Source organism: Musa acuminata, chromosome BXJ1-9, assembly GCF_036884655.1.
Source record: "Musa acuminata AAA Group cultivar baxijiao chromosome BXJ1-9, Cavendish_Baxijiao_AAA, whole genome shotgun sequence".
NCBI classification, from domain to species: domain Eukaryota; kingdom Viridiplantae; phylum Streptophyta; class Magnoliopsida; order Zingiberales; family Musaceae; genus Musa; species Musa acuminata.
In genome coordinates this window covers 3,492,693-3,503,799 of record NC_088335.1, presented here as the reverse complement: position 1 = coordinate 3,503,799, position 11,107 = coordinate 3,492,693, and the positions used below count along the sequence as shown (strand labels likewise).

The following is an 11,107-nucleotide window of genomic DNA, read 5'->3' as shown; positions in this document are numbered from 1 at the left end:
GCATGTTACCGATCCGAGTGCACTGTAACTGTGCTACAGTACTCGACACACCTGAGTGTACCGCTCGATATACCGTACCGTACCGATACCGAGCCAGGTCGAAATACCGATACAGTACGGTATTACGAACCTTGATGTTGAGTACTAAATAATTCATCTCTTTGGAAACCTCAGACATGAACTAAGTCAACTCAACTTCACTAAGTCGAATCAATGATCAAATTTGATCTTATCATTTTAGTTAAAAGACCCCACATACCAGAACTTGGAACACATTTGATCTTATCGTTTCAATTAAAAGAGTACACATAAATTATAGACCATAAAGAGAAACAAGTGTACTACAACTTGGAACACATAAATGAATATCAAATACACATACTATTACAAAAGAATTTTACACTGCAATTGATCCCTGAGGTAATATCTAACAGTGAACCACACACCAATTCCAACCTACATATAAGTGCATGACTTCTCACTTGGATCTCCTCGCTTTGCAAGAGCAATTCTATGTCTATACGCATGTATACTTCAAAGGAAATATGTTAATTGTTGTCTCTTTCTCGAGCCACCGTCTCCGTACAGATCATTCCACTGCTTCAGCTCATTCATTACAGAACCCTCGGCAGCAAAACTTGCAGCAACCTGCATGCACAGTTGACGAAATAAAATAAAAGACATCAACGGCCATATGTATGTATGTATGTATATAAAATGACAAGAGAGTAGACAGCAGATCCTCTGAAAAATTGAAGATTTCTCAAGATGCAACAGAGACTTAAACTCACTTGATTCTTTGCTTGCCTCAAGTCATCCATATTTAATGGCCTCAGGGCAATTGCCGGTTGATCATCCTCATCCCTATTTTCTGAACCCGCTGATGAACTCTCACCTTCCTCAGTTTTCTGCTTCTTCCCCTGAAACAAAAAAGATATACTACAGTTTAATAGTTTCAGGAAACTGAGGAGCAACCAGAGAGACATTGTTAATTCTGTTGGCCTTAATGAAGAAGGATACAAAATTGAAGTTGCACAGCATAAAGTTTCTTCTGGTTGCTTAGATCTAGAAAATCAAATTCATCGAAGAATACATTCATTTCTATTTGTTCTTTGGGAAAGTTAAACAGGTAATTTATGATCAAGGAAAAACAAAAGGAAAATCCAATTGAAATTCTGATGTAGGCCAAGAAGGAAATGCACAAGCCCATGGTTTGGAGGTCAACCGTGGGTTGACTTATTAGGTCAGCTCTAAAGAATACAAAAGTTCAAGAAGTACAAACTAACCAATTCCTTGGATCTTTCTCTCTGAATCAGCTCTCTAAGAGGACGATATGCTGCTGTAATGCAGAGGTTCTGCCCATAATTATCGAAAAGAATTAATGACCATATATGGTGATTCTATAACCCAAGAAAACATTACTAACCTTAAGATCACTGCCACTGTATCCCTCTGTCATGGTCGCAAGCTCCTTGTAGTCAAGCCCTTCAACCTTTTCTTTTGACAAAAGTTTCCTCAATATTGATTCCCTGCTCTCCAGGGATGGTAGTCCGACCATGATTCTGTTTAATTCAGGTGATTAGTGCAAAAAGTTGCACATCTTCTTAGGGAGTACATCCTTCTATCTTTTACAAGGGAAAGTGTAGAAATGCAACCGGACAAACCTGCGCTCAAATCTTCTGATGATTGCTTCATCAAGGTCAAAGGGTCTGTTTGTTGCTGCAAGAACAAGGATTCTTTCACCAGGCTTCGTTAAAAGTCCATCCCACCGTGTCATGAACTCATTCTTGATCTTCCTCATTGCTTCATGTTCTCCAACCCGAGTTCGCTGTCCAAGCATGCCATCAACCTCATCCACAAATATTATAGTAGGGGCAACCTTTGCAGCAAGCGTAAACAAGGCCCTGACATGCTTCTCATCTTCTCCAAACCATTTTGATGTGATGGTGGACATAGAAACATTGATAAAACTGGCCCCAGCTTCATTTGCTATGGCCTTTGCAAGCATCGTCTTCCCAGTCCCAGGTGGCCCAAACAGTAGTATTCCTCTGCAGGGTTTCAAAAGACCTTTAAATAGGTCTGGTCGTTGAAGGGGAAGTATGATCAGCTCTTGAAGAGATTCTTTTGTTTCATCTAAGGCGCCTATATCATCGAATGTGACTCCAATTTCATTAGCTGGGATAACCTCTGGTCTGATCCGCTTTTCAAATTCATTGTCTGGAGCAACTTCCTGCGGTAAGTGGAAAGCACATAGGTTCTGTTCTTAGAATCCGATGACAGGAACAATGGTATTGTAATTTGTTTGCATTTGGCATCTATTTGAAAATGTAACTGTGATTATTGGGAAAGAAATAAGTGAAAACTAAGATTCCTTTAATAACAAAAGCTTAAGTGAATGACAATATATCCCCAAAGCAGAGAACTTGTCGCCAAAGCTTAAGTAAATAGCCATATATTTACGAAAAGCATTAAAACTAATAAAATCTGCATTAAAAAATTTGATCATCACCCATAAAAAATATTTCTTTTTGAGATTAAACTGTTGAAGAAACTACTATTTGTCAACTTCAAAGTGATATTTATTATTAAGTCATCCTTTCATGCTGTGTCTACACTACTAGTTTGGACCACCAATATTCGTGCTAATGCTTTCAAGAAAATTATTCCTATCCAATGGCTCAAAAACATTGATCACGAGAGGAACATCTGAACAATCTGAGAAATAAATGAATTGGAGTAGAATAAGGAGGTTCCATCAAGAAACATTACTACATTTGAGGCCACATGGGACTGGTCGGAGCTTAAGGAGCAAGGAGAGGAAGGAAAAGAAGACACGTTCATGTTCAGTTCTTAATTTGAGAGCTCTAAAAATAAATTTTCAATTTCTGAAGACATTTTATTCGAACAATAGACATCCGCTAAATTACTGCTAGTTGCAGTTGGCAGCTCAATCAAAGATAACTTCCCATATGGTTTCAAGACTATATCGTTGCTCTTTCATCGAGTCCAATATCTTATTTCCTTGTATCAAGAGAAAAACTATAAAATTTTAAGAAAATTCTTGGAAACATACTCGTTAGTTCTAGCACGAAAAACATGGAGTATTACTAAGAATATCAGACAGTTTAAAGAACGTAAAACTCAAGGCATATAAGCAAGGGAACCATACGGGCACTTTTATTGGAGTTAAGGTCTCCCCATCTTTCACAAGTGTTGTTGATTTCTCTGTCTCACTTTTGTTTCCAGGAAGTAAAGCTTCACCATTATTTTCAGGTTTTGTGGCAGTTCGAGTATCTTCATTTACATCTTCCTAAGAAAGAAGTGAAAAAAGAAAGAAAAGAATAAGCACCAGTGTTCATATCAGCACATCAGAGTTCCAATCCTTCATAAAAGTGTCACAGACCTCAGATTCAGCACTTGCTTCCAGCTTTAGGGTATCCTTGCCACATAGCCTACTATCTTGGAATATACTCAAGCCATGTGATAAACTGTTGCAATCAGAAAAGATAAAGAATAAAGTATAAAGAACCAACAGAAAACCAACTGGATCTATCAAAGACCAACCGACCTCTTTGAAGTGATAACAAGCTTCCCATTTCTGTATTGAGGATCCTTGTTATTCATCAAATGGTAAGAAACTGCTGACACGACAATTTCCTCTATATAAGTACTAAGAACCAATATATCTGATAGGCAGATTGTGCCCAAATCGTCACACTCAAGATCATTCGCTGCAAGAACCTCTGTGATGTGATTTCTGTTGTCCTGAATCTGAATTGTTTTAGTATCTTTCTCTAGCTGGGACTTCCAGCTAACCAGATGGTTCTCATCTTCTGGAGGTTTAATCTCTATATTGTAAGGGAAAAGAGTAGTAAGTCTTGCATCTACATCTTTACAACAATTGTCAGGTTCTGACAACCTTGAACCAAGTATTATCACATGTCCTGATAGCTTTGTCAACATTTTCTGAAACAATGAATATACCCTTTCTGATCTACAGACGAAGTGTTCAACATCCCTTATGTAAAGGATAATTGGGTTACTTTTGGAGATCAAAATGAGAACCTGGACAATGGCAACAATATAGTCAACTCCTAACTTGCAGACAATCAACCTCAACAAATCCAGAAGATTCAGAATTTTGAAGTAACATAATCATTGTGCCGCATCATTTATTAAAGATAAGGCTTTTATATGGCCCCAACAGCAATAAGCATAAAGAAGAGTATACCTTATAAAGTGAATGTATAAGAATTTTCTCATCAAAGGACCAACAGCTGGATCGTTTTGGGGTGACTGAAAATTGAACATGAAAAGAAAATTCAAGACGTTAGCAATCATAAATGCGTTAAGAATAATCAATCGGATGTATTTATGCAATCAATGCTCAAGTTGAAATGATGTGAAGTTTTCGACATTCTCCAAACTCCAAAGATTCATGTATATCCATTGCTTCTTTAGAAGCATTGTAGCATTGACATATTCAAAAACATCATCTCCTCCTGGTCACATATTACAAAGACAATGAGCTAAGAAACTAATATGTCCATAAACACTAGTCACTTCTCTTTATCTAACAAAAGAATTGAAGGCATTTCTATAACATGTACATCAGTTGACTGTCCCAAGATAGCATAACTGATCCTTGTATTTCTGGGTCTACTTAATACATACAATCCTTACCAAATTTTGAAAGAATTAAGCTACACTAACCCATTAGCCATCATGTGCTATAGTGCTACAAACAAAGATAATCCAATGGTGAGTCTCATAAGCCACAGATTGGTGTCATTCAAGCAAACAATTTACTCACACAGATCTTTTAGCCTTTGTTATACGTGTGGATCCTGTCCCTGTTAGTGCATATCGCATCATGCCTATGCATTGCACTCAAATATACATAGTGTAAGGCACAATGCTCAGGGCCAGTTAAGCTTACCAATGTGACATGACATGTTATTGGGCCTTTTAACTTCCAGCAATAACTTGATTGGTTTTGACACAACAGCTAAATCATGTCCTTTTCAATTTTTCTCTTACCTCTCAATAAAGCAGTATTATTGAATCAAATTCAAAATGTGAGAAGAATGAACCATTCTGTATCTTATATTTACTTTCTTTTTTCTACTTGGGAGCATAATGTTTGAAGTTTGCGACACACCTTCAGACCTTCAGATGCCTTAAATTACTAACCAACAATCCATATTAGCTTTTGCTATGTCCCAGATATATCTCTAAAGTATATATTCATTATAAGATTTTCTCTCACATATCTTCTTAGCTGCCAGGAAAATATAAAACAGTTCCACCTTAATTTCCTACTGACTTAGTCGAATAAGGTATGACAAATGTTCTCGTCTTCCATGGTGACAACTCCAAGCATTGAATAATAATTCCTCTAATATAGTAATGTAAACTCCAACAGGTTTCATAATTGTGACTTTAACAAGGTTGTCACACTATTTCCTGTCCTTTACACTTCAACTATCATCTAGATCAATATTCCACTCGGTAACCACTATATCCTGTATTTCTATCCCAGCTGTTATCTTATCCTAAAGAGTATTTAGGACTTCAAAGAGAATTACAACAACCTTGAATCTTTCACAGGGCACCACCGAATCTCAACTCAGATAACTGACACTAGAAAAGTATTCCTTTATGTCTGTAATAAGATCATTGGCTTAAAACAATTAGAACATAAAACTACAGATATTAATAAGCTTTCATGATACAATTTATCTTCAAATTGTTAAAGAACTCTTTTCCATCTTATCCTGTATCACTTTTAGAAATTTAGTCAATTCAACAAACACTATGGCAAAGATAGTGTTTAGCTTCTAAACATAAAACACAGTCAAATACCCATATTTCTAGAACCATGTTGTGATGTAAGGCCACCCATCTCAGCTGAGAACGAAGCAGTCTTAGGAAGTTCATTTGTGCTATTAGCATAATCTGGTCTTCTGAAAATACAAAGCACATAAAAACATGTTAGGAAAAGTCATTCTAAGTTGTATGATCATTCTTTTCTTTCTGTTTTTTTTTGTCCTTACCTTTGCCTCAGCTCCATACTGCTGCTTTGCCTACGGAACATTCCTGCAATCAGCATTAGATGTGATAAAAGCGAACATCTTTTGTCAAAACAATTATGAAAAACAAAAGATCTTGTTATTTACTTGCCGGCAAGTTATTCATTATAACAGAAAGTGGGAAAAGTAAAGCAAAATTATCTATCAGGTTGTTGCTTAACACATACTAAGTGTGCAATTTGGGACTCTTTGCTCATCAACTTTCTCCAGCTAAATCCTATTCAACAGAGTTAGATCAGGACTGATTGTTTACAATGATATGTAAATAAGTAATTTATCACATGCTCACATTTTATTTTATTCCTTTAAAAGCAAAATTCTGCATTCCCCTTCCCCTTGATATCCACATCAAAAGCAGGATGCTTTACAGATGCTAAAAAATAGTAGAAACATAGAAACACAGTATGATATACTTGTCTAGCAGTGGCTGAATCTAACATTCATATGAAATCAAAGAGATTGTTGATATGAGATGCAGTATAGGTGCTCTTGATATTACTAAAACAATTCTCTCTCTCTCTCTCTCTCTCTCTCTCTCTCTCTTTTATATATGTATATATACATATATTTATATGTATATATATGTATATATATATACATATATATATACATATATATATATACATGTATATATATACATATATATATATACATGTATATATATACATATATATATACATGTATATATATACATATATATATACATGTATATATATACATATATATATACATGTATATATATACATATATATATACATGTATATATATACATATATATATACATGTATATATATACATATATATACATGTATATATATACATATATATATACATGTATATATATACATATATATACATGTATATATATGTATATATACATATATATATATATATATACATATATATATATGTATGTTTGTGTATACATATATAAGACACTATTTTTTTTTTACTTTCCGCAAAAACTTCTACTGCCTGAAGGACAAGTACCAGTGACTGATTAAATCACTAGATCTTTGTAGTTTGAACAAATGAAACCCATGGGAAGACACTGACTGTTACTCCAGAATTGTAAATAACCATAAATTAACACATAGGACCTTGTTTAGATAAATAAACACTAATTCTTATATTGAAGGATTAGATTCTAGACCCTCTAACATGTATGCCTTCTAAGACATTTACAAGGCAATTTGCATATACATGCTTGCCATGCATCACCTCGTAAACAACAGAAGAAAAGTTTCTATTTGGATGAAAAGTGCCCTTAGGTTCAATACTTGCCCTTGTCTCATACTTCAGAAAAAGCTTGAGGAGGCCCCCGTCGAGTTTTACCTGTCAGTTTGCTTTATCAAACCTATTGAACCTTCCATCTAGTATCATACCTCTTTAGCAAGACTAGAAGTGAATAAACTCATCTACTTGAACATTCTATATTAGACTTTCACTAACAGATAATATATATACATGTGATCAATCATACAAAAAATATATTGTGACAAAAACAAAAGAAGTAAAAGTAGGAACCTCTCAGCCAATCATGGTAGAACAAACACAAGCTAGCTCATGCAAACTGATAGAATCTTTGGTGACAGCAAATATTCTCATCTCAGTACCTTCAGATTCTTCCATGCGGAGAATGGTTGACAAAGATCCAAGTATACCAGAAAGCCTCCCCAATGTTGCTTCTGACATTGATCTCTTAACAAACTGCAGGAGGTATTGTGTGCGGTCGAGGAAATTTTTAATAATTAACAAAACAAGAATATTGCACAAAGGAATCTTGACTCATACTAATGGCAAAAAAACAATTAAGTACACAGGCATAAAAGGCATTACAATCACGTTGTAAAAATAAATCAAAGAGAAAACACATTAAATTTGTTTTCATATTACATCTCAAAAATGGTGAGACAACATTTGCTTTCCAATTCCACCAACATGTGCACATGCTTTTTGAAGTATATAAGAATATGCATCATCTTTCTACCAGAGAAGCGAATGGTTAATGTTTCTCAATTACATCTCCTAGAAAATTCTAATATTTTAGTTCCTGAAAGTTTTTCCTATGATAGACAAGAGGTCTTGATTACATATTTCTATCTTAGAAATCTTACCATATCTTTGTTGCAACCCCCACATTTGTTCTGAATCTGTGACCAAACACACAACGGATGATATCGCAATCAGAAATTTGTAGGCAAACAGAAAACAATTGTTTCAAGTGCTTACCTTAATTGAGAACTCAGTCACATCTAGCAACAGCAGTTTAGCCTCGTAGTAGTGGGCGAGAGCCTTGGCTAGCATCTGCTGATAAAGCTCTTCAAAATTAAAGATCATCTTAATTAGTTACAACTCCAATTAGATAACAGTGGATAGAGATCAATTCAAAGGCCAGCAACTTGGTATAAGAACTACCTGTAGGACCTGAGAGCAAAATGGCCCGACTTGCAGGGGTAAGGTTTCGGGTGTATTTTAGGACATCTGTTTGCTTCAAGTAAACATAAGCTGCACTAGTTAATATAACTCTGGTCTGTTCGCTGTCATCAAAATCAACATCCATGTAAGAAAGACGCTATGATTGAAGACAGAGCAATGACAACTAAAAACAAGCCAACTCAAAAGTAAAAGAGAGGTTGTAGAATGACATCATCTTTCCTCTATAACAGAGCCAATGAATAGCCACATGAATGATTGCTCCCAGACAGTAAATTGGAAAGTATGATGTAAATATATGATTGCTCCATTCGATGGCTTGATGGACAAAGAAGTTGTACTTCACGATTACAGAAAATAGATAATATCAGGTGCCAAACGGCTGTTTCTATTGAACAGCCAGGTCAACCTGGTGGGTTGACCTTGTCCACTTAATTATTTAACCCTCGTTAAAATTTTAAACTATTAAAATTATTCCTCTAGGAGTAAAAATGAAACGATGTAGTTGGAGGAAGAAACATGACAGCAAATATCCAGCATTAATACAAAAAAAAAGGCAGAAGTTTTCTGAGCAGAGTTGCATTTAAGGAATTCAGCAAAAAATCTCATTTACAAGCCTATGGTAGAAAGGCAACCGAAAAAGAAGTATAAACAATAAAATACCCTTTACCACAATGTCATATGGCAGGAGACAACATTGACAATAATTTCATATGCCAAGAGGCCCTCAAAGTTATAGTGCTTCTGTACAACAATTCTTATAATCTGAAGCAAAAAGACGCCTGTTCTTGATTCAACATTGACATGCAACCGATGATGTATAACCCGATGCTGCCAAAATGCCAGGCTTGCAACTAAAATTCTAAAGTATATATCAGTATTCCTGTCTTCCCAAAATCTCAGCCAAATTCAATGGTGACTGGGAAACTGCTATACCCGTTCGATTATAGCATGTTAATGACTGTCCATCTGATCCAAGATCCATCTTATCCTATTTGAGATAAGCCGAAAAGGAATCGCAAGAAGAACTACGGAAGGGAGAAACCAACCGGATCGTAACCTAGTATACCACAATCGATTCCTCGTAGAGTGAGGATTTTTTTCCCAGATACAGGTCGGGGATCATCTCCTCCGTTATTAGTGGAAAAAGAATAGTGTAATAAAAAGGAACCATCAAACACTAAAGAATGGGTCATGAACACCCTGTCATCAAATGGGAAGAAGAAACCAATCATATCTCTGCCCATCAAGAACATTAACAACACCCAAATCATGGGAACAAGACAATCCAAAGAAAGCAACAAAAGCTGTCATCCCAAGGCCCCCGTGATTCAAATAAGCTCGCATCTTCCAGTGGACCCGAATCAAGAACGACAAAGGAAAGCGATCGGAGTGAAAGGCTTTACCTAAGGTAGTAAGGGAATTCATCGAAGGTAACTTTGGTCTCCCTCCCATCCACGACCCGCCTCCGAAGCTCCGCCTCAACGGCCTCCTCGGTGACCCCATCGGACGACGAGCCTGCCGGCGCGGCCCACTTGCCGACTGCCTGCCCCGACGCCAAGCCGATCCCCAGCCCGACCCCGACCCCGACCCCGAGGACCGACATCAGCAAGCCCCTCTGCTCCATGTCAGAACCCAAGGAGTCCTCTTCTTCGGGACCTGACCTTTCCTCTCAAATTGACATGTAACGACGGGGTGACAAGAAGAAAGGGGAGGAGGAGTCCAATAAATCCAAGACCAGGGAGTCGCCTTCTTACCTTTTCTCGTTCCGTCTCTGTTCTTTCTTTGGGCAGAGATTTCGGAAGACTACGGCGAGCTATTTATAGGAGCAGAGGGCCGTAAGAACTCCACAGGCGTGATGAAACTAAATAGCTTTAATAATCACTGCACACACACACACACACACATATATATATATATATAATCAAATTAAATTAGTATATATAAATATATAGTGAAATCACAAATAATCAAATTGAATTATTCGATTAAAAAACATAAGAGTAGGTTTTAGTTAAACATTAGAAATAATCGATGTAGCAAACTCAATTAGATTCGAATAGAGAAATATTTTGAATTGAGATGGCTTTTCGAACACGACGGTCGCGAAGCTGGAAAAGACTAGTGGGTGGCGCGATGGAATCGTTTTGCGCGGAAAGCAGGGAAACGGCAGTCGGATTGACGTGGCCGGAGAGTATTTTGACGTGGCGTTGACGGTAGTCCTTCTTACTGGCGGCGAAATGTGGGTCCCGCGGGCGGCAAGCCCCGCTTGTGGCTACGAGGCACTCTCGACCTGTCGAGGCTTGACACGTCGTATTTGCAGATCCGAGGAGGAAGGTAGAACGGCGCTTTAGACACCGTAAAGGAAGCTAAATAAAGGAAAAAGGAATGTTGCTCTGTGGAAACTTCTTTTTGAGACAACTATCCCAAAGTAACTTTATCCATGTCAACATTCCATTGAATACATATTTGTCAATAGTCTTTAGCTTTTCTTTTTTGGAAAAGTTGTTTCATAAATTTGTAAGGATGTGAAAAAAATCAAACAGAAAATTTGATTCCCCAATAGTACCTAAAGTCAA

General features: G+C 36.7%; 1 protein-coding gene across 5 annotated transcripts; it reads right to left on the bottom strand.

Annotated features, from left to right (window-relative positions):
- Positions 1–282: 282 nt before the first annotated feature.
- On the bottom strand, positions 283–10,407 carry LOC135592533 (ribosome biogenesis ATPase RIX7-like). 5 transcript variants are annotated; one of them, XM_065082044.1, is made up of 17 exons: positions 10,286–10,389; positions 9,935–10,192; positions 8,511–8,632; positions 8,325–8,413; positions 8,210–8,245; positions 7,709–7,802; positions 6,057–6,099; positions 5,866–5,966; positions 4,232–4,296; positions 3,569–4,065; positions 3,404–3,488; positions 3,170–3,310; positions 1,665–2,230; positions 1,427–1,562; positions 1,287–1,355; positions 792–920; positions 283–648 (listed from the first exon to the last, which is right to left on the bottom strand). In XM_065082044.1, exons 2-17 carry the CDS (start codon positions 10,153–10,155, stop codon positions 535–537), a joined length of 2,508 nt encoding a protein of 835 aa, XP_064938116.1. In that variant the 5' UTR covers positions 10,156–10,192; positions 10,286–10,389; the 3' UTR covers positions 283–534. The 5 variants fall into 5 exon arrangements, with proteins under 5 accessions (XP_064938116.1, XP_064938117.1, XP_064938119.1 ...); XM_065082045.1 differs by having other exon boundaries at positions 9,935–10,187; positions 10,286–10,366; XM_065082047.1 differs by lacking the exon at positions 9,935–10,192 and having other exon boundaries at positions 10,286–10,407.
- Between the last annotated feature and the right edge of the window lie 700 nt (positions 10,408–11,107).

Bases quoted from the DNA above. Each gene is read 5' to 3' on its own strand.
- LOC135592533 (XM_065082044.1), bottom strand. From the start codon at position 10,155: ATGGAGCAGAGGGGCTTGCTGATGTCGGTCCTCGGGGTCGGGGTCGGG. The intron at 8,414-8,510 runs GTAGTTCTTATA...TTAATTTTGAAG, and splicing joins TTTGCTCTCAGGTCCTACAG to AGCTTTATCAGCAGATGCTA. The intron at 3,311-3,403 runs GTCTGTGACACT...CTTCTTTCTTAG, and splicing joins AAGCAAGTGCTGAATCTGAG to GAAGATGTAAATGAAGATAC.